The following is a 21,345-nucleotide window of genomic DNA, read 5'->3' on the forward strand; positions in this document are numbered from 1 at the left end:
CTATGACAATGATCATTCGGGGCAGCCATTCCAAAGCTATCTCCTCCCATCATAACCTTCTTAAAAATCCATTTTTTCTTAATTACCTAATTAATTAATTACACCAAGACAAATATTATCAAAAGAAAGGATCAATTTTATTTTATGGGAGTTTAATTTTTTTTACAAGTAAATGTTAATTTATTAATTTTATTAGAAATAACAGTTAAAAAAATTGAATTCATCGTTTCTTTATTTCTCCTTTATCCTTCACAATTTTTTAATTATTAGATTAATCTTATATCTTGAGGTTTAATTGGTTGTCAAGTAAATATATAGGATTCCATATGTGCACTCCTCATATTTTGTTTGGTTGCGGATTTTTGAACAAATTAAGCAATGGAATTACTAAATTAGCACTATTTAAAATAATGAAACTAGAAAGTGTCGGATAATTTATAATGTTCGCTCCTAAAGCTTAGGTGAAATGGATGAAAAGAAGGAACATGTTAAACATGGTTCTTAGGATTAGGTTATGGACATAATTCTATCCGAAAATGATTTAGTGGCATAATTATCATACTTTTTCCAAAAGTCGGACCAACAAGATCAAACCTTAATTAAGTCTCTGATTTTGTCTGTTAGCTGATTCGGTAGCATGCATAATCAAATGCTATTATCAACTGAGGTGATGCACAGTATATGCTTCATGAGTAAATCACTTCTCTTTTCTTTCTTTTTTTCTTACACTTTTAATATTAAGAAATCACATCATTCTTTATTAACAAATTCGAATTAAATTGAGTAAATTTATTTAAAGATAATAAACTTATGAGAAAAAATTGTTGAGACAAGTAATTCGATACTTTAAATTTTTTAATTAAGAATCAATGTTCAATCTTCCACTTACATAATCATTTATCTTTAAATGGGTCGACTCAATAAAAAAGAAATTAGTTAGATGTCAAATAGAAATTCATATGATTTATGATTAAACAAAAATAGAGAATAAATCATAATTCCCCAATACTTAAATTAGCAAGTGAAAGGTTTTCTTTTTTACCATATTATAGGTGTGAAATAGCTGTGAGTGATTCTCTAGGAATCTTCTCTAACATGATGTTTTCTCTAGCAAAAATCTGGACCATAAACTATATTCTTTCTTCTTTATTTTCCATACAATAATTAATCAATGGTTATGATTAATTTGGCTAGAGACAAAATTTGTAGAAGAGGATCTATTTTGGATTCTCTAGTGAAGAATTTGGTTGATGATCTTTAAAGAATTTTTTTTTATTAATTACATTTTTTCTATTCCATATACCAATAAGATAGCTTTTTAAATTAAGTTAAACCTGAATCCAAATTTTAAAAAGATCAAATCATATCCTACTAATTATTGTTGGGTCTATCTGATTGTACATCTTTATCATATCACCTACAAATATCTAATTCCATAGATTCAAAATGTCCAATTATCAAGAGTGTGTTAGAGATGTCATAATAACTAATAAACATCACCCCATAATTAGAAATTCAAAAGAGGCGTAAAAGAAGAACAAAAAAAACCTTGTAACTCTACTTTGTGGAGGATAAAGGTGATGGTGGGTACTAAGGAAACATATTTAACATCTAAAACTAACTTTGATAAACAAAACATATAAACATATATTAGTTTGTTGAAAGCTGATCGAGGGGTGAGATAGTAAATCAAATGTTAAAGAAATATAGTTGAAAGTAAAGCGTGAAATTAGAGAAATTGTAGCTAGGGGAAGCACATGGAATATATAATACTTTCACGCAGGAATTTGTCCTTTTTCAAAAATTATAGTAAACAATTGTCCTTTAGTAGTTAGGACCACAGAACAGTAACGGAAAAAGGAATGAAGAAGGGGCAAAAGTGATAAGGAAGAAGGAACCAAAGTGAACAGCTTCGGTTTTGGCTGTGTTCGATTGGGGGGAGGGGAGAGAATGAATGACTTAGTAAAAAAGTGGAAAAAGAAAAAGACACAAAACTGGAGCAGTGTACTAACAAAGGCACCCCATTGCTCGATAAAACTTTGAAGTGTTGCTTTCATGAGTGGAAAAAGACAGGGGAAACTGAGGAAGCAAAAAGGCCACACCCTCCCACACCACATTACTCTTCACACCCCCTCTCTGACTGACTCCATTTCTCTCTTAACCACGTATGCATGCAAGGGTCATTCGCTTCCCTTACTTCCAAAAGTGGGAGCATCTCAATCTCACTGACCTCATCATCTTCATCCACCACCATATATAGTACCAATCTCACATCTCAGATATGTCTATATATATCTTCTCATGATATTATTTATTATATTCATATAGTATCATTATTTAGTTATCAACTATACGGCATATCAAAGGTTCACTTCTCCTGCTCAAAAATTGATATGGAATCTGAGAGGCCTAGCACTATTAATGAGACCTACAAACAACAACAAGAACTAGAAGAAGAAGAAGAAGAAGATGATGATGATGATAATGAAGAAGAAGAAGAAGAAGAAGAAAACAATGAGATCCTCAAGAGGAGAATCTCCAACCACCCTCTCTATGGTCTGCTGGTTGAAGCTCACTTGGACTGTTTGAAGGTTTTAATTTGTCTCTTTTTTTCCCCTTTCATTTCCTTCATTCCTTCTTCTATTTACTGTTTCCAGCCCCAGTTTACATTATTAATTTATTTACAAATGCATTGGATTCAACTTAAACTCCATGTTTCTTAATTTCTCAGCAAATTAATTATATAAAACTAAGCTGTGAATCAAAGTAGTGTTTTTCTCAATGTGAACTTGGTTTTAAAGAGGGAAGTCTTTTTTCTTGCCCTTACAAAAGAGGCTTTCAGCTTCATCTTGCTCAACTTGTTGGATCTTGAATCATGATAAAAAAAAAATCAAGGATTATCTTGCGGATTGAATTCTTGTCAATATAATATAGTGAAGGGAGCAGATTCATATGCAAGCAGAAGCTCAACTCCAGTTTGGCCCATCTGGTTAATTTTATAGTTAAATTGTATATTAAAACTTGTGATTATATGAAATGAGTTTAAATTAAAGCCCAATAGAAGTCATAAAAAATAACTTTACTTCTCAAATTCAAACCCTATAGATTTAACCATTTCGTGATAAACTATGTAGATTATATGTAAGTTGTTGGTGATAAACCCTATAGGCATGTGTCTGTGAAGTTAGTTCACATCAGAAACCAAAAGCTTGTCCACATCATTTGAACATGAATACTAATCCTTCTTGAAAATGAAGTTTTGCTTATCAAGCTTTTTGGTATCAACCATTTATAGTTTGATAAACTGTGGATTAACTTGTTGGTGCACCTTGTGTACGAAATAAAGATATCATGATATCAGAAAACCCAAGCTCATTCATTCTTTTTTAATTTAAGCATGAACCTTTGAAGATGCATGGTGTTAGTACTTGTTCCTTTCAGGTTGGTGACATTTCCAACTTGGAGAGAGAGCTGAAGATAGATCAGATGCAAGCAACGGAGAAGCAAAACTTGGGCATGTTCAGCCAATCTGAGCTTGATCTCTTCATGGTAATAATACTAATACACACTCTCTCTTGTATGGCTTGGTTTACACAAACATCAATGAATGAATGAATGTTTTTATGGGATATGATGGGTCAAGTACTGAACCAAAGTAACATAACACACCACAATTTTTCTTCATGCTGATGGACACTTCATGGTTACCTAAAGCATGTGCTTCCTGCTTGAAAGAGACTACACTCAGAAATGCGCATAGTTTTTTGTTCCAATTCCATGACTGTGACACTTTTCCCTATCTGTCTCTGTGTTTGTGCGAGTGTTCAGATTGTGTCTTTTCACATTTACTTTAGGCCGCAAAGTTTATTAGAAGAAGCTTATTATTCAGCATATAAATGTCATAACAAGCCATCAATATATGTTACCTCTTATTTTTGTCATCAAAACATTTCCTATAGATTTTCTTCTTTGAATTCTCCCAAACATAATTTTTTTTAGGGTCTTATGCCTAAAATTTTAAGAGGACAAAGGTGAATACTTTAGCAATATAAATCTCTAGACGATAACCGGTGTTAATATAATCCAACTCATCATAAATGGGGGAATGCTTATGCTATATATCATTAAATAATACTCAGAAAAGTATGAGTTTGTCACACGTTTTGGCACAACTAGTATCACTTGGGTATAGAACTTTGAATGGACTGCACCATGCACCATCATTTTGAACTGCTCTTTTTTAGGAGACTCGTTAGACCCACCACCTGCATCTTCATACTTCTGGAAACTTTTATCATTGTTGACAAAATATATAGCTCCAATATACTTGAGGAAGCATATATTGTTAGTTGCCAATGTGTTAAATTAATATACACACTAATATGTAGCCTTTTTTAAAAAAAAATGTAAGAACTAAAATGAAAAGTGTTGTCTTCTATAGAGACTAAATTTGACATTGTTGTTATAGATAGCATTGGCAAACAACAGGAATAATTTATAAACATTGTTTTATATACAGAAACCAAAATATAGAGAGAAAAAAAGTATAGGATTTTTAATGGAAGAACTCAAACAAATAAACAGTATTTTAAGTGTAGGGATGAAATCTTTAATTTAGTACCTGAAAATGTGATTACTGTAAAAAGTATAGTACTTGGTTCTCTTGTGTGGAAGTCATCAATTTCTAAAAAGGCTTCACAAAAGAATGATCCATCTGGAATTCTGGACGCTTTTCTAATTGCGTTTATTTCTTTCTTATTTTAAACTTTGAAGAAAAACATCTAGTAATTAACATTTCATAGTGGTTGGCCTATTGGCTGTTTGTAATTATCACGATATCCACGTGCTGGGTAAGATGCCAAATTATTTTGGTTATGTTGTTTTAAAGTAGATGTTTAAGATGAATTTAACAAGAATGCATTAGTAATATATAAAAAAAATTATACTCACATACAATTATAAATTAATATATATGTAAATTATATTTGTTAATTTCTATGATAATTAACTTAAAAAAAATATATTTAAAATGTAAAAAAAATTATACTAATAATATATAAAAATTAATCTCTTTATATATTCCGGGTCGGTGACCATATTCATTGTCCTAATATGTATATACGTTTAATTTACAAGGAACTTTTGCATGGATACATTGATACAATATATACACAAATTATTCTATACCCGTCGTTTATTTTATATATAAAGCAGTAATATGTTAACATTTCATCCCTTCAAATACTTCATTAACATTTATAATTTATCTTTAATTGTTTCTATCACATCAAATCATTTATCATACCTATATTTTTTTATTTTATCTTTTTATCTCTCTACTAGGTGCCAACTAGAATAGAAGTATATCCGATCCACCGATCTGTATTCAATTTTACACTAGTTTCATGAGATCTTTATGAACTTTCATTTTTCCATCTTAGCTTTCCTTTAGAAATACCAAATTGTATTTCTATTTCAAAAATAAAATAAAAAAAGAAACATATCAAATATACCAATAAGAATGATAAAAATTAATTTACATTTTAATGATAAAAAATTATGATTTTTCAATTTCAAGATTGGAATTAATTTAAACTGGACAAACTTGAAAATTGATCTTAATATATAGTTATAGAATTATCATTTTCTTCTTCTTTCATTTTCACTAACCAGCTAGCTAGTTTCCTCTTATTTCTTCCCCCAAAACAATACCATATTAAACTTCGTGGCAATAATATATCATAGTATTACTTAAACTCTGGACTTTTATATATACGAGTAACACAACGTTATACTATATATTTTTATCTGCAAAAAAGGTATAGGCTTTTGTCTAATAACATAAGGTTTTTTTTTTTTTTGGTTGTACGTGTTATATAATTAAACCATATATTCAGATAGATTTTATTAATAGTTATAATCTGGAAATGCTTTGGTTGAACCAATTACCTTGCAGGAAGCATATTGTTTGGCACTTGGCAAGCTTAAAGAAGCAATGGTGGAACCACAACAGAAATCCATGGCTTTCATAAACAACATGCATTCACAACTTAGGGAGCTCACTAAGGCAACCTTGCCTGCACCTAATAATGCTGAACCAGCTGCAGCAACTACATCTTCTACTAGTGAGTCCAAATTCAGAAGAAAGCCCACAATTTAGCTTTTCAGTGTGAATGGCATGCAGAGTAATATTTTGCAGCTAGGTTATTGATTAAGGCTTCAATTATGCTCAAATTGGCAAATCCCATGGTTAAAGTGTACCTCATTATATATATATAAATTAACGGGCATGACTCTTATGTATAAATATTGCAGTTAATTAAAATCTAGTATTGCCTTATAAGTTTTTTAGTTTTTTTATTTTTATATAAAGAATGTATGAATCTGGTTTGGAGAAATTAAAGCTTGTCAAAGATGATCATTTACTTTAGATGAAAAAAAAAACTGTAGAGTTATTATAAATATTAACACACACAAAATCAACAATTAAGATCATAGCATTAATATACAGATATATCTATATATTTAGGGTCTACGGATCAAAATATATAGATATATAATAAGGGTTGTATTAATGAGTATCTTAACAAAATTCGGGACTAATTAATATATAAGTATTTTTTTATTGTTAGAAATTACGATGAATATTTATTGGTCATATTAGTTTATATTTTTTAATTTCTTTTCTTTAATAACTAGTATCATAAAGACAATTTTAGTATTCTCTATATATAGTAATTTCATGTTTGACCATGATTATTCTATGAAAAATAACCACTTATACTTTAAAAATTATCTTAAAGGTTAATAAAGTACAAGAGATTATTTCTTTAAAATAAGTTAATTAAACTCACTAAATTGTATAAGAATTATAATATTTTTAATTTCTTTATTTTCTCCCCAATGATTATACCTCCCCTTTAAGATTGCAGACCATCATCTCAGTTATTTTATGATTAAGAAGGTTTGAAATTAAGCTAACAATTAAACAAATGAACCAATTCCATTAAATGTACCCATGTTTTTTAATCAACAAATATTAATTATCTAGCAAGAAAAATCAATAAATATTAATTGTTAATTTAACTTGTTACGAACTAGGTTTGGGCCCAATCCACATCGCTTATCCGTTAACAACGCAAATGCTCAAATGAAACAAGCATCAACTAATTAAGGTTACTTAATAACGGGAATAAAATTAAGAAAGTTTTTATGATACTCTAATAATTTTGAGGACTTTGATATTGCTAATTTTTTAATCAGTGATTATCAAGTTATATTATTATCTCTTTATTTTAATATTTAATAATAATTTTATTATATATTTCAACTTAATCCTTACTTAATTAAAGTTTTTTTTAAAGAAACTGTGTAACCTCACAAAATCAAACCTAAGCAAACAAACATTTTGATTCAAATCAAAATCTCAACAAGCATACGAAAACATTCACAAACTCTATAAATTATGAATTTAGCTTCATTAGTCACATGGCTCACTAGAATCAATGAGATTAATCCAAACGCGTTCGTGTGAGATTTTGCGTTCGACACGTGTGGGAACTCCATGAACGACATCGATGGGGAGTGGTACTCCATCATTCACGTGACACTGGAAGACGGTTTACAACTATGCGAGTTTTGAATGCGTGCCATTACCGGAAGACGATTACTCCACCATTCGCGTTTTGGGGTTTTTAGGGCATTATAAAGTTAAACTTTGAAACAATTAAAACTCAACTTGTCTTTAATCAAGTCCATTACCAAATAATTATTTGGAATTTTTTATGCATATATGCGAAGCCTTGCTCAGTTGAGAGTAATTCTCGTCTTTGCTTAGGTTTTGTCTGGATGTGTGCACTTTATTATGGTTGAGATGAAAAATGTATAAAAAAAATAAAATATTTAAATTAAAATAATCGTATTTGACTTGAATCTGTCCAAATCAAACTCAATTCAATTATATTTTAGGTAAATTTGAGTTGAATTATTAGGTTAAGTTATAGTTTTTAGATATATTAGATTTTAATAGATTTATGAGTTTTAAATCCAATGAATCTGACTTAATTTGACTAAATGATATATATATATATATATATACTTATTTTGTTAGTTGTTAATTGCAAAACATATTTTGAACTACGTATAAGAAACATGGAAGCGATAATTATTTGATTCAGCAAGTGCTATGTATTTGTTTCGCAACATACTTCTATTTCACCCAAAAAAAAAAAATTCATTGTAATGGTTTTTCTATTTTTTTTATTTTTTTTTCTAATTTTTTAATTTTCAGAATATATTTTAATTACTTAATTCGATTATCCAACCCAACCATTGGGTTGGAATGAATTAGATTTCTAAAAGAAAAGTGAATTTAATCCAACCTAATTATGTTAATTAAGTTGAGTTATAATAAATTAGACTAAACTCAATCTAATATGTAATTACACCTCTAATGTAATGCATAAAAATAATTTGATATAAACACTTGTGGTTTTAGAACAAGAGTAAGAATATTAAAACTCAAGAATTATGCCCATTCCCACCAAACACAAAAAATATTAATTTTCATAAAGCAAAACAAGACTATGTTACAAAAGATCCAACGTTTAACTTTTTTATTAAAAATAAAAGACATTTTATCGAAGTTTACTTTAAGATAACCGACATTGCACTTTTGCCAAATATATTAAAAATCATTTCACTTAAAAAAAAACTCCTTAACATTTTAATTATCAACATAGATTAATTCTTCAAGCACACAACTGGATTTGTTTTCATTATATTATTATTATTATTGTGAATATTTTTAAGATTCATAAATTTGAATATCACCACTGATAGGTTTTATTATTTTGCTCTCACACATCTTGATATGATCTTGTTTTAAACTTTAACTAGCCTTTTGTTCGTGTCGACGTCCGAACTCATACTCCTATTTGAATATTGAAAAGTTGAAATAATTAATATTGAGATATATGTAGGTAATAAAGTATGATTTTAAGATAACATGTTAATATTATATATTGTCTGATATTGTTTAGAATAAAAGAAAGGATACACAATAAAAAGATGTGAATCAAATGATTATATAATTAGATAATATGTATCTCACTAAGTCATGAAACATCAAGAACACTAAGTCATGAAACATCAAGAGGCAGAAAAAAGATTTGAGATAAAAATATAAGTCAACGAAATAAGTTTATAATTAATCAAAGCAAATCATAAATTGTTTAGTCAAAATTAAAAAGAAATTGAAAATTTGTTTGATACCCAAAGATATTGAACTTACAACATTAACAAAAATATGAGAAGAAGACACATGAAAGAACCTCTATGATGCACATGACTACAATCAGATATTAGTAGTGTTGGATCGTGCCTTCAAATTGTTGACTACATTTTTTTTCTCTTCTTTTTGATCGAATCCCCTCCCTCATAAATTAAAGAAAGCAATACACACACAAAAATTATTGAGCATAAACCTTTCGTCCACGTTTAATCTACAATTAAGATTCATAGAACATTACAGATGGTAACCGAAATCTTACAACATTAATAAAAATGTGAGAAGAAGGCGCATGAAAGAACCTCTGGGATGCACATGACTACAATCATATATTAGTAGTGTTGGACCGTGCCTTCAAATTGTTGACTGCTTTTTTTTTTCTCTTCTTTTTGATCGAATCTCCTCCATCATAAATTAAAGAAAATAATACACACAAAAATTACAGAGTATAAATCTTTCGTCCACGTTTAATCTACAATTAAAATTCATAGAACATTACAGATGGTAACCGAAATCTTACAACATAAATTTGAATATCACCATTGATAGGTTTTATTATTTTGCTCTCACACATCTTGATATGATCTCATTTTAAACTTTAATGTTAACTTTTCTCCATTGTGTTTGGTGAAAATATTCAAATCTTCTTTAAAAGACAAGTAACCATAAATCGCCTGCGCTTCCCAATGGGAGAAACGGATTCTGAGAGGCAATCTTGTCTTATCTAATTCTTGCTCTTTAAAATGCTTGTGGCTCGGCCGGCACCACACGACTTCTAGAGTGTATTTGAATGGAGATTTTACAATTTTAAATAATTTTAAATTTTAAGAAATTTAATTGTTTTAATTTAAATTCTTTTGTTTTAAAATTTTATTATTTGGATAAGAAAATTAAATTCCTTTATCTTCAAAATCTTGTGTTTGAATAGAACAATTAAATTTCTTTATTTTTTAAATTTCTTATTTTGATAAAAATAATGAAAATGTTTCTAAAATTTTGTATTTGAATAAAATAATTAAATTTTTTCATTTATAAAATCTTTTAGCCAGATTAGAATAATTAATTTTCTCACTTATAAATTTTATTATTTGAATGAAGTAATTACTTTTCATAATTATTATATTTTGGATATATATATATATATATATATATATATATATATATATATATATTTCTCTAATTATATATTAAAAATAAAAACTTAGAACTACAAAATAAAAAATTGTATACTTTCCAACAAGAAAGAAAAACTAGAAATAAATCAAGCAACTTCTATCATTTTTCCATCATTAGTTTCATTTTAAAAATCATAAAAAGAAAATATGCTCAGATATGTGAATATGAGATCCAACTCATTTTTAATATTCATTTTCAATAAAATTTTGTATAACTATAAATTCATGATAAATAATTAAAAACTAGTTTGAATCTCAATTATATAACCAAAATAAGACGCAAGATTGAAAGTTAAACTAAATTTTTTGTCATCAGTCGATCCTCAATTACTTGGTGACTATTCAAAGTTATAACCTATAAAAAAGAAAACTAAACTAAAGTTATTGTCATCAATTGATCCTCAACTACTTAGTGACGATTTAAAGCTATAACCTGTCAAAAATAAACAAAGCATGTTATGGTAAGTAAGAAGGATAAAAATAGAACTTCAACTCTTCAATAAATGAGACAAGTATAACACAACCAAGTCATTAACCAACCAATAACAAACAAATTTTTTTATCTAACTTGAGTCACTCGTTGAAATTATATAGGTGATTCTAAAAATAATTAAATTCAACAGTGACCTGTAAACTAATAATACCCTTTGTTTGATCATCATGTACACCATCCAAAACAAATATCCAACTTTATAACCCATCCCAAACAAATGTCCTGCCAACTTAAGTAACATTTTATATTTCCAAATTATCGTATCATAAAATAAGTCAGAACAAGCTATAAATACTATACTTTGGTACAATTAATCTGATTTGATAGCAATAACATAATTAATCAGAAAAATAAATAAAGTAGTCAGACCTAAGCAAAAAGAAATGAAAAATCAAAATCCACTGGGAAGCATAAGCATCTTAATTGATTCAACTAGAATGTTTCTTTTGGGTGGTAGGGTGGCCAACCTAGGCAAAGAGGGATTAAGTGATTACAATGAGTGAAATTACAAAGCAATAATGATTTAACATGCATATATGTAATTGTAAATTAATGGCTTAATTTTATCATGTATCAAACACTTAATAGACATATCTATGCACAACTATATATAAATGTTGACTAGCTAGTTAAACTATAAAAATGCATATTTTAGAATCACCTCTAATTTTGCATCAAGACATAAAAACCATGATGTATTCCTCCTTCTGATCTAATGAAAGAGATTTTAGAATTGCTAACTTATTGAGATTTTCTGCCAACCAATCAATGGCTTTTTGTCGAAGTCCACTTTCAAGATAAGACAGATTCTTTAACTCATTTTGCACTTCCTCTACTATTTCTTCAACTTCTTTCATCCCTACTCGCTTTTTAATATCCACTTTCTGCATAGTTACTTATGCGAAAACTTTCAAGGATGAGGTCACTTCATTCAATGAGGCAACTATCCCTTATTTTTCTCCACTCCTACTGGTGAGTCTTTTTCTTTGTTGTAGAACTTGACTCTTCTAACTCAATACTCATACTACAAACTTCTTCCTCTTAATTTGCTTCCTTGCTCATGAGATTATCTGCATCTAATGCATTATATGCTCCAATTTCTGTAGCTTTATTCTTGGCACATAAGTCTACAATATCATCTCAGTTAGAAATGACCTTGAAACATAATCATTTAGTTTCATCATGTGACTTGAAAACAAAAAGAAAACATGTAAATAATACTAATACAAAATAAGTTCTATTGAATAATAATTAACATTGAAGAGATTATTACCTTAACATATTCATTTCATGCATTTACATTTTCAACATTAATCATGTATATCGTGCTATCCCAATCAAACCCACTTTGACTAAGAATATCAATAACAAAGTTTAAAGTGATTCTTAACATTATCTCATATAAGTTGAACTCCAAAACGCTTACCATTGCGGCAGGAGGAGGCTTGCCCATCAGCCTACTTTTTTGCCAAGACGTGGCAGGAGCACAACGACCTAGCCCAAACCTACTTAAACTAAAGGCTTGGCCCGGTCTGAAGGAAGAAGAAAGTAGACCTTGTAGAGAAGCGGATAGGAGAGGTAGCCTATAGACTCAAGCGATCAGCTCGGTTAAAACTCACCCCGTATTCCATGTGAGTCAGTTGACTTCGATTAGACCAGACCGACCCAGAGAGGAACGTGCCCAGCCCACGAGGGCACCACCAGATGTTGTAGTGTTGTATGTCATTGTTTTTCAATTTCCATCACCTTTTTTACCCAAATCCCTTTGGTCTTTAAGTACTTCAGCTAATACACATTTCATATCCAAATTCCATGAGAAGTAACTTCTTGGGTCCTCGCTTGTTATCTTTCTTTTTCCAATTGACTTGTTTATATTGCTTGGCTCTGTTTCTCTAGATCAAGAAAAATAATCACAGATATATAATTGCATAAACATAAAGGTAAGATATGTCAAATTGGCATTTTACTATGCAATCTTTGTCTAGCAAAATCCAAATTCCAAAGTATCACACATACATGGGTATAAAGTCGATTACACATGAAAGGAACCAAAATACAAAAGTCTACTAAAACATTCTCCCTAAATAAAATTTCATCTAGCTTGATAAATAGCAAACATATTCATTGGTAAAGCGTCACAAAATCTTGTCCATTCTTCAGTTGCTTGGATAGTTGTGACTTCATCTACATTATTGCTTCTAACTCTTCCCCCTTGTTGATTGGTTAACTCCACATCAATAGTAGATAAATATTCCAAACTTGGAATTCTAAAATTGAATCACGTTGTTGCTCATCTCTTATGAAATTGTGTAGCACGAAACATGTATTAATAATTCTTATATGTGTTTTTATATAAAAAAAGATAGTTTTTAATATACTTCATCTTTTATTCAATATACCAAATGACCTTTCAATTATATTCATTGCCTTTAAATGACATAGATTAAATAACTCCTTGTAATTTTGTGGGGTATTTTCATTCCATTCATATTAAGAGGATATCTAGTTCCTCGATAAGGTGCTAGAAATCCAAGGTCATTTATATATCTTGCATCTACAAGAAAGTGTTTACCTATAATGGTTTTAAAAACAACAAATCATACAATTATCTTTTATATATGAAATAAAATATTATTTTCATGATATTACCATTCAAAATTTTGAGACAATTTTTTGTGACGCAAAGTATCTCGCAATACTCGAGAATCACTTGTTGACTCTTTCCACCCATATATAAATCTCAAATCTGAATCACAAACTCCTAATACATTTATAGATATATCACTTTTTTTTATTATGATAGCTAGGTCTATCTTCTACATCAACTATTATCAAAATATGCACCTCATCAAGTTCTCTAATAGTATTCTACATCAACTATTTTCCTTTTCTTCAAAAAAGTAGAATAAAATAAATAAACTTACATTGCTTAAAATTAATTATTTAATATTTTTTACTAATAATATTATTTAAAAACAAAAACAAAATTGTTTTTTTCTTTATAATTTTGATGTTTTATTAATTTTTGTTTAGTGGTCAAATATTTTTTAAAAAATAAATACAGTATTAGTTCATCAAAATAAATAGTTTAACATCAAACAAAATAATAAAAAAAGTAGAATTTCAAGTATCATAAGTAAGAAAATAAATACGTAATTCAATATTGGTAAAAATGTTAAAATCCCGTGAAAGAATTTTTAAATTGAATAAAAAGTTAAAAAAAAATTTCAAATAAATTAGTGAGCTTGAAATTGAAAGGAAGAAAAACCTAGTAGCTTACTCAATTTTTTATTCTTAATTTTTTCTTTGCTATTTTATTTTAAATTATGTTTTCCATTTTATTCAATTTAAAAATCCTTTTTTTTTACTATTTGGAAAACTTCTATTATCTAATTTATCATTCTTACACGCACACTCGTCAATTGTCATCGTTACACTCTGTTCCGTAAGGTTAAAAATTATTTGAATCATATCAACTTTATAATTATGTTAAATTATTTTTATTTTTTTAATTATATGACCTAATTTAAATGGAATTTCAAATTGTAAAGCCAAATATCACAAGGAAGGTTGAATTGTGATTTTAGAAATTTAAAACATTTTTCTTTGAACAACAACGTTATCGTTAGATGATTAAGCATGTAAACACAAACATCAGAGTTTCGCAAATGGATTGAGATGATAAAACCAAATTTTGTAAAAGTTTTCAAAAAAAAAAATCAAATTCGAACCTTGAGTCAATTTAAAGCACAAAAGAGAAAGCAAATAAAGATAATACACTAAAAATTATACTAGTTCATCTCAACCACTAAGACTACGTCTAATCTTTGGCAAACCATCAAGTTTCACTAACTTTAATAAGTTATAATTATTTATTACTGTCACTTCTAGCTCTACAACTCGAACTCTACACCAAGCTTGTTACTACTAGTATTCTTTATCCTACCAAGCAATTGTTGACTCTATTACAAATCAAAAGATTTGTTGTTTGCTTGCACACTGACTAATACTCAACTGTCTTAAAGGCGGATATATAATCTCAGCCCTTTGTCCATTCTCTCAAGGTGTTTTGAGATCTTTACAACATACAGAGAGCTTTTTACATAAAGAATTTGAATATAAGCACATAGGTTCTTGTTTCATGTTTTCAAAGTTTCTGGTATATATAGGTCTTCTTCAACAAGTGTATGTTATCTCTAAATGGATAGTTCTCTTCACTTGATTTTGTGTATGAAGATTGTTGTCGTTGGAGCATTTAATGCTTGCATTAAATGCACACTTCTTTGCTTTGAAAAATCATTCTCTTTAGCTATTGTATTGAACACTCCAATAGGAAACCACTTTCTTTTGCGTTAGATGAGGTTTGCATAGTAGAACGCTCTTATTGATCGCGATTGACAATTTTTAGAAACTGATCTACATTTATTCTTTATAGCATTTAGATTTTAGGAGAATGTTTCTGCAAAACAAATCGCAGACAGAATATTAAATAAAACCTTTAAATGTCATATCCAATTATGACTTTAGTATCTTATCGTCTAAAATGTCAGATGCTTGTGAAACATATTCTGATATCACATAAGATACAACTTTTAACTTTTGTGTTTACTTGCTTCTAGTCAAAATAATTAAGGGTTATGATTTATCTTAAAACACAAATGTCTTTTAACTTAACACAACTATATATGATTAGTTTTAAATAGAAGATCTAGTTTACATTATGTTTCATAGTTATGAAAGTGAGAAACATATGCATGCAAGTTATTCTTGAATAAAATAAATAAATAAATATTTAAGTAAATTATAAAAGAAAAAACACTTTTTTTATTTTTTTTAAATAATATTATTAATAAAGTATTTAAACATCAAAAAATATTTTAAACAATATAATTCTAATAAAATTTATTTCATTTAATTTTACTATTTTGAAGAAAAAAAATATAAAAAAATCCGAGTTTTAACAATATGAGTAAAATCACTAATTCTTTACCAGTTTCTAATAATACAAAATTTAAAATTATTATCCTACTTTTAAAAATATAAGTTGTTAGAAATAAATTCAAATATAAAAAATATTAATATGTCATTTTACGTAATTGGATACTTATCAATTAACTTTTAACTTTTTAGCTTATATCTTATAGCTTAGCAGCTTTCAACTAGTTTATAAGCTTTGAGCTACTTATGAAAAATTTAATTACCAATTTAGTTAAAGTAACACGTGAAAAAACTTCATGGACAGTGTAGCACATGGATTTTGGACGAAGTGGGAACCACACGTGAATGCATTGCTGAAGAAAGATTTAAAAATGTAATATTTATTTGAATCAAGCTACTTTTAAATGTAACAATTCATAAAAAAAATATTTTAAACTATTTTTAAATAAACAAACACTTATATTGAGGTAGTTGTTATATTCACTCTTCTTCTTTGTTTATCCACTCTCATTCTCAATTTGTTTTCCAAAAATGTCCTCTTTTAGAAAAATACATTCCCCTGGTGACAGTTTTGAGAAAACCTCACGCGACCCCCAATTTTTGCACCCATCCAGCGCATCAAAGACCTTCGAGATTCTGGTGACAATGGTGGTCATCTTCTTCATAAAAGAATTCATCACCATCGGTGAAACCTTAAGTCCATTGAACAACCTTCTCTTGGGAGAAAACGAAACCCTCTATGAACTCAGGGTGGCTGCTTCATCCTAGTCGAAAAGGTTGTTAGTAGAGAACGACAAATTGTTGGCTCCCCAAACACCTTCCAGTTCTCCTCATGTAGAGATTAAGTGCTTGTTTGGATTGTCATTGGCAAACCACGTTTGTGCCCTACCTCAATTTTTTAGGAAACATCTCCTTCCTTGCTTTTACTTTGAGTGCCTCATAATTTGTGTGGCAACATCGTCGTCGACAATCCAAACATGCTCTAAACGGAGTACATTTGATGCCCAACACAGGCAATTTAGGGTTGAAATTATCAATAAAGAGGGGCCAAAGAGGAATTGGGGTGGTAGTTAAAGGAAACAAATTGGATTAAAATTATGTTTTTTTTTATTATAAACAAAATTATTTTTTTAAATCCATAGGAATCCAAGACCCCTTTTATAAGAAAATAATTTTAAATGGCTTCTAATTTCAATCAGATTTTTTTTTCACTTTTGATTATTTTTAAAAACTAAAACGCATAAAAACAAAAAACAAAAGATACTTTTTTTTACAAGAAAACAGACCTATATATGAAATGATTCTTCCAACTAAGAACACTTTCTTATATAGAAAACAAATAAATGAAGCTTTAGTTCTTGTTCTTGAAGCAACATGAATGAAATTATTGTTAAAAATGTAATCATTAACAAATATGAAAAATACTACACTACATAATTGGTATCAAGTTCACAAGTAGTGTTCTCATCTACATATCTTACAGGTCAACCCTTGAGCTCTTCCATTTTGCCCTGCGGATATTTTAGAAAATTGAAAAATCAGATCACATTTCATACTGTTATGCAATATAAATCTTAAAGCTGCAAGACAACTTAACCTGTGCGATAAATTGCTCTGCATCAGTTCGTTTCAGAAGGTGCATTGAATGGAGGGCAAAATTGGCACTCTTATCATCACTGAGCAGAATGCCTTCTCCAATGTCATCAATGACCCTCACTTTGATGTATGGATCTTTTGGCGGTACCATATCCTATAAAATGCAGATTTAATGAATGACAATGTAGTAGTTTACTGTCAGATTACAAATTTATTCTGCTACTAGAAACTACAAAAGAACAGTGAATAACTCAAAGCTAGGGATAGTTTTATAACACAACCAAAAGTAGGGATAGTTTTATAATTAAGAGACATGCAAAAATAAAAATTACATTATAATTTGAACTGAAAAATTATTTTCAGTTTACAAACATGAAGTTAACTTAAAGCTAGGGATAGTTTTATAGCACAACCAAAATTAGTTCTTCATCAATAAATAATCCTCAAATTATAAGCAGCTTAGCAGCCCAGGCTAAAATTACTTAACAAGGCATTGACAGCTAGAACATCTTGAGAACTACATTAATACACGTATGCATAACAGAAGTATGTATTTTTTCTCTTATGTGAGTGTATACAGGTGCATGTGTGCTTGCAGGTGAGGGAGAAGGGAAGGAAATGGGGGAAGAAGAGGGAGAGGTTACCACAGTCAAATCAACCTCCACTTTCAACATATAATTTTTCAGTGCTTTAGAATGATTCTTGAAATGTTCTTCCTCCGTACTACAAAGCTTTACTTTAATTTCTTGAGGAAGCATGTGCCCTATCTTCCATAACAAGTTTCTTATAATTTCTGCTCGATTATACCTGCAGAGAGACAAGTTACAGAATCTCAGAATGCAGATAAGTTACAGAATACAGCAATACACAAGAGCTATGTTTGATGGTAAATAGCATTTCAAAGTGATACTTACATATAGGCCATTAGGCAACGTTTATTTCGGACTACAGCAAGATGGTGGATAAGGGCTCCGTAGTGATCTGCATTTTTTGCCGTTTGGATATCCAAACCTTCTTCCTGCATCTTCCTGTTTACACAGAACAACTCATGCTCAAATGGGATAGGATACTGCAACGAAAAGTGATGTTCTTGGGAAAATACACATGCAAATTTATCATCTTTTATTTAACATAGTAATATGATTTCACCATAAACAAGAATTCATTAAAAAAAACTCAGGCCCATATGAGATAGCATGTTAAATTTCAGCTTAAAATCAATTGGCACTAACTAAGTGAAGTTGTCTAATAGATATATAAGCTACACCTTGAGACTTGAAGCAGGCGTGAGACTTCCTAATGCCTGTCAGAACAGAGGGACCTACTAGAATAGGCAAGAACCAAGATGGGCTATAGACTCTAATAGCATGTTAGATTTCAGCTTAAAATCAATTGGCCCTAAGTGATGTTGTCCAACAGATGCATAAGCTACATCCCAAGAATTGAGGCAGGCGATGTGGGACTTCCTAACATAGCATACTATAATGAAAAAAAGGGGACACGCAGAAAAAAGAAGCAGGACACCACATTAATGTTACCTTATCAAGGACTGAAAATCAAGGTGATGTTGAGTACACTCTGCAACTACTTCTCGAATCAAGTCATTCTACAAGATTATTGGAAAAATAATCAACCAAAGTCAAGTATCCATAACAATATAAAGAGTTCAAATCAGGGAATGGGAAAAGGTCTATGATAAATAAAAATTAAGAGTAAAGAAAATCAAGGTATCAAATAGCAATATCATACATCGTAAATACTTCACCATCCAAGGATGGTGATGTAACAAACTGGAATATCATGAGTTATGATAGACCAAAATAAGTTCTGACGGTAATCAGGGCTGCTAGTTTTTTTTTCCTTTCCTTTAGAATGGGGAGATGTATGAAAATGATAGAAATGTTTGGGAAATGTAAATATGGACATAAAAAGACAAGCAGGTAATGAATTTAAGAAAAAAATTCATATGTGAAAAAGATACTTGAATCCTGATTCATATCTTAAAGTGGTCACTCTTATCTATGCAAACAATTTCAATTTTTCATCTCACAACTTTTGAAGGTTAGCATAGTGTAGAGAGTTATATTCAAAGTTGAACTTATCATTATATACTCACTAACCTGACACCTTGGAAGTGGTAAACAATCATATACAGTATTTAAATCCAAAGAAAAGTAATAGATTCAGATAGAGCTCTAGTAATGTAGTTGGGGATAAGGGTGAAGGTAGACTGGCAGAGTTAAGATTTAAACATGAATTCAAGAACACAAATTGCCATAACCAAAGCATCAATCACAATGGCTGCCATTAGACATCAATACAAATCCCCAGATGCATAAAACTCAAGTGAGGTTCACACAAAACTACCAATTTCATTCCAAAACTTAATAAGAAAAGATACCACTCACCAAAATTAAAGTGCCAAAATAGTGTTTAAAAATAACATATTGATAGTGTAAATTATTTTCCACTACACAAGGTGGTTCCAACATAGCCCAACAACAACAACAAAAATCTTAGCTCAGTGAGAGTGAGTGAGGTGTGGCTGGCTACATGGATCACATGATGCAATCAAATTTCCAACATAACCCAACAATTGAAAAATAAAAATGTGTATATCAAACTGAGAAATGAAGAGTTGGACTTACATTGTATGTGGTAAGCTGACCTTTTTCTCCACTTGCAAATTCTTTCACAAGTTGGCTAGCTTTACTCCCATACATGTTCCAAGTTCCAAGTTCCAACTTTCACAAGACAAGGAATTACGCTGAAGAGATTATACTGAAAAGTTCACAATTACAGATCAGAAAAACTAACAACTAACATTTGCAGATAAAACAACAATTACAGATTGGATAGCCTTGAAAACAAAAAAAACAAAAAAAAGAATAAAATTAACAAGAGATAGTGTAAATAAATAGCACAGATAGAAAGCAGAAATTGTTGGAATGAAAAGGCAACGACTTAGCAGGGAAAAACAACAAATTAGAGATGAAGGAAGGGTAAAAAAAAGTGGTGACACAGAAATGAAAGCACAGAACAATTAGTCAATTCAAAATGCATCTCAGAACATTAGTCAAACATATAATGTGCGTCTTATTTGTGACCCGATAATTCTGGCCCAGGAGCCCAGAACGAATCAGAAACAAACAGCAAAACAATGAGAATTGAAGATTACCTTATACTGAACAATTTCGAAGCTGAGTCACGACGCGAACGGTTGAAAGCAGAGAATATGTTGAAGAACAGATCGACGAATATGATTCAAAAGCACAGGAACGAGACGCACCAGAGCGAAATCGGGACAGAGAAAGAAAAAAATGCAGTTCGCAAAATGAAACACGAAATTGTACCCTCCAAAATCACTTTGTTTTCCCTCCAAAATCCCCTCCCCGATGTCAAATATTGTGAATGTAGACACAAGACACAGCCAATTAAATTCTGCCAACACATTAAAATACTACAAGAAAAATCCTTAATATCAACAAGTGATTAAATAAGATAAACACCTATTCTAAGCATGTTTGGATAGGGTATTTTAAAAATTTTAAATTTTAAAAATTTTAATTGTTTCAATTTAAATTTTTTTCATTTTCAAATTTTGTTGGTTGGATAAGAAAATTAATTTTTTTTATTTTTAAAATCTTGTATTTGGATAGAACAATTAAATTTCTTCATTTCTAAAATTTCTTATTTTAGTAAAATGATGAAAATATTTCTAAAATTTTGTATTTGAATAAAATAATTAAAGTCTTTCATTTATAAAATTTTTTACCCATACTAAAATAATTAATTTTTTCATTTACAAATTTTATTGTTTAAATAAATTAATTACTTTTTCATAATTATTTTAT

The 21,345-nt window shown here is 29.4% G+C and overlaps 2 protein-coding genes across 2 annotated transcripts; one reads left to right on the forward strand and one right to left on the reverse strand.

The window, feature by feature from the left end:
• The first annotated feature begins 2,133 nt into the window (after positions 1 to 2,133).
• FCL1 (homeobox protein knotted-1-like 1) lies at positions 2,134 to 6,398 on the forward strand. The gene is made up of 3 exons (XM_006583410.4): positions 2,134 to 2,591; positions 3,442 to 3,549; positions 5,957 to 6,398. The coding sequence occupies exons 1-3, from the start codon at positions 2,172 to 2,174 to the stop codon at positions 6,158 to 6,160; spliced, it is 732 nt and encodes a 243-aa protein (XP_006583473.1). The 5' UTR covers positions 2,134 to 2,171; the 3' UTR covers positions 6,161 to 6,398.
• Positions 6,399 to 17,140: 10,742 nt separating this feature from the next.
• On the reverse strand, positions 17,141 to 20,912 carry LOC100790648 (DNA replication complex GINS protein PSF1). Its single transcript, XM_003530027.5, has 7 exons — positions 20,670 to 20,912; positions 20,140 to 20,272; positions 19,030 to 19,097; positions 18,406 to 18,519; positions 18,136 to 18,298; positions 17,493 to 17,645; positions 17,141 to 17,406 (listed from the first exon to the last, which is right to left on the reverse strand). Exons 2-7 carry the CDS (start codon positions 20,212 to 20,214, stop codon positions 17,380 to 17,382), a joined length of 600 nt encoding a protein of 199 aa, XP_003530075.1. The 5' UTR covers positions 20,215 to 20,272; positions 20,670 to 20,912; the 3' UTR covers positions 17,141 to 17,379.
• Positions 20,913 to 21,345: the final 433 nt, after the last annotated feature.

Source organism: Glycine max, chromosome 7 (genome assembly GCF_000004515.6).
Source record: "Glycine max cultivar Williams 82 chromosome 7, Glycine_max_v4.0, whole genome shotgun sequence".
Classification (NCBI taxonomy): Eukaryota; Viridiplantae; Streptophyta; class Magnoliopsida; order Fabales; family Fabaceae; genus Glycine; species Glycine max.

What these genes read in the sequence shown, in the direction of transcription:
- FCL1 (XM_006583410.4), top strand. Translation starts at nt 2,172, where the DNA reads ATGCAAGGGTCATTCGCTTCCCTTACTTCCAAAAGTGGGAGCATCTCA. An exon ending in CTCACTTGGACTGTTTGAAG is followed by an intron (nt 2,592 to 3,441) that starts GTTTTAATTTGT and finishes TGTTCCTTTCAG; the next exon opens with GTTGGTGACATTTCCAACTT. An exon ending in CTGAGCTTGATCTCTTCATG is followed by an intron (nt 3,550 to 5,956) that starts GTAATAATACTA and finishes ATTACCTTGCAG; the next exon opens with GAAGCATATTGTTTGGCACT.
- LOC100790648 (XM_003530027.5), bottom strand. Translation starts at nt 20,214, where the DNA reads ATGTATGGGAGTAAAGCTAGCCAACTTGTGAAAGAATTTGCAAGTGGA. An exon ending in GTCAGCTTACCACATACAAT is followed by an intron (nt 19,098 to 20,139) that starts GTAAGTCCAACT and finishes ATAATCTTGTAG; the next exon opens with AATGACTTGATTCGAGAAGT. An exon ending in TGGAGGTTGATTTGACTGTG is followed by an intron (nt 17,646 to 18,135) that starts GTAACCTCTCCC and finishes TGCATTTTATAG; the next exon opens with GATATGGTACCGCCAAAAGA.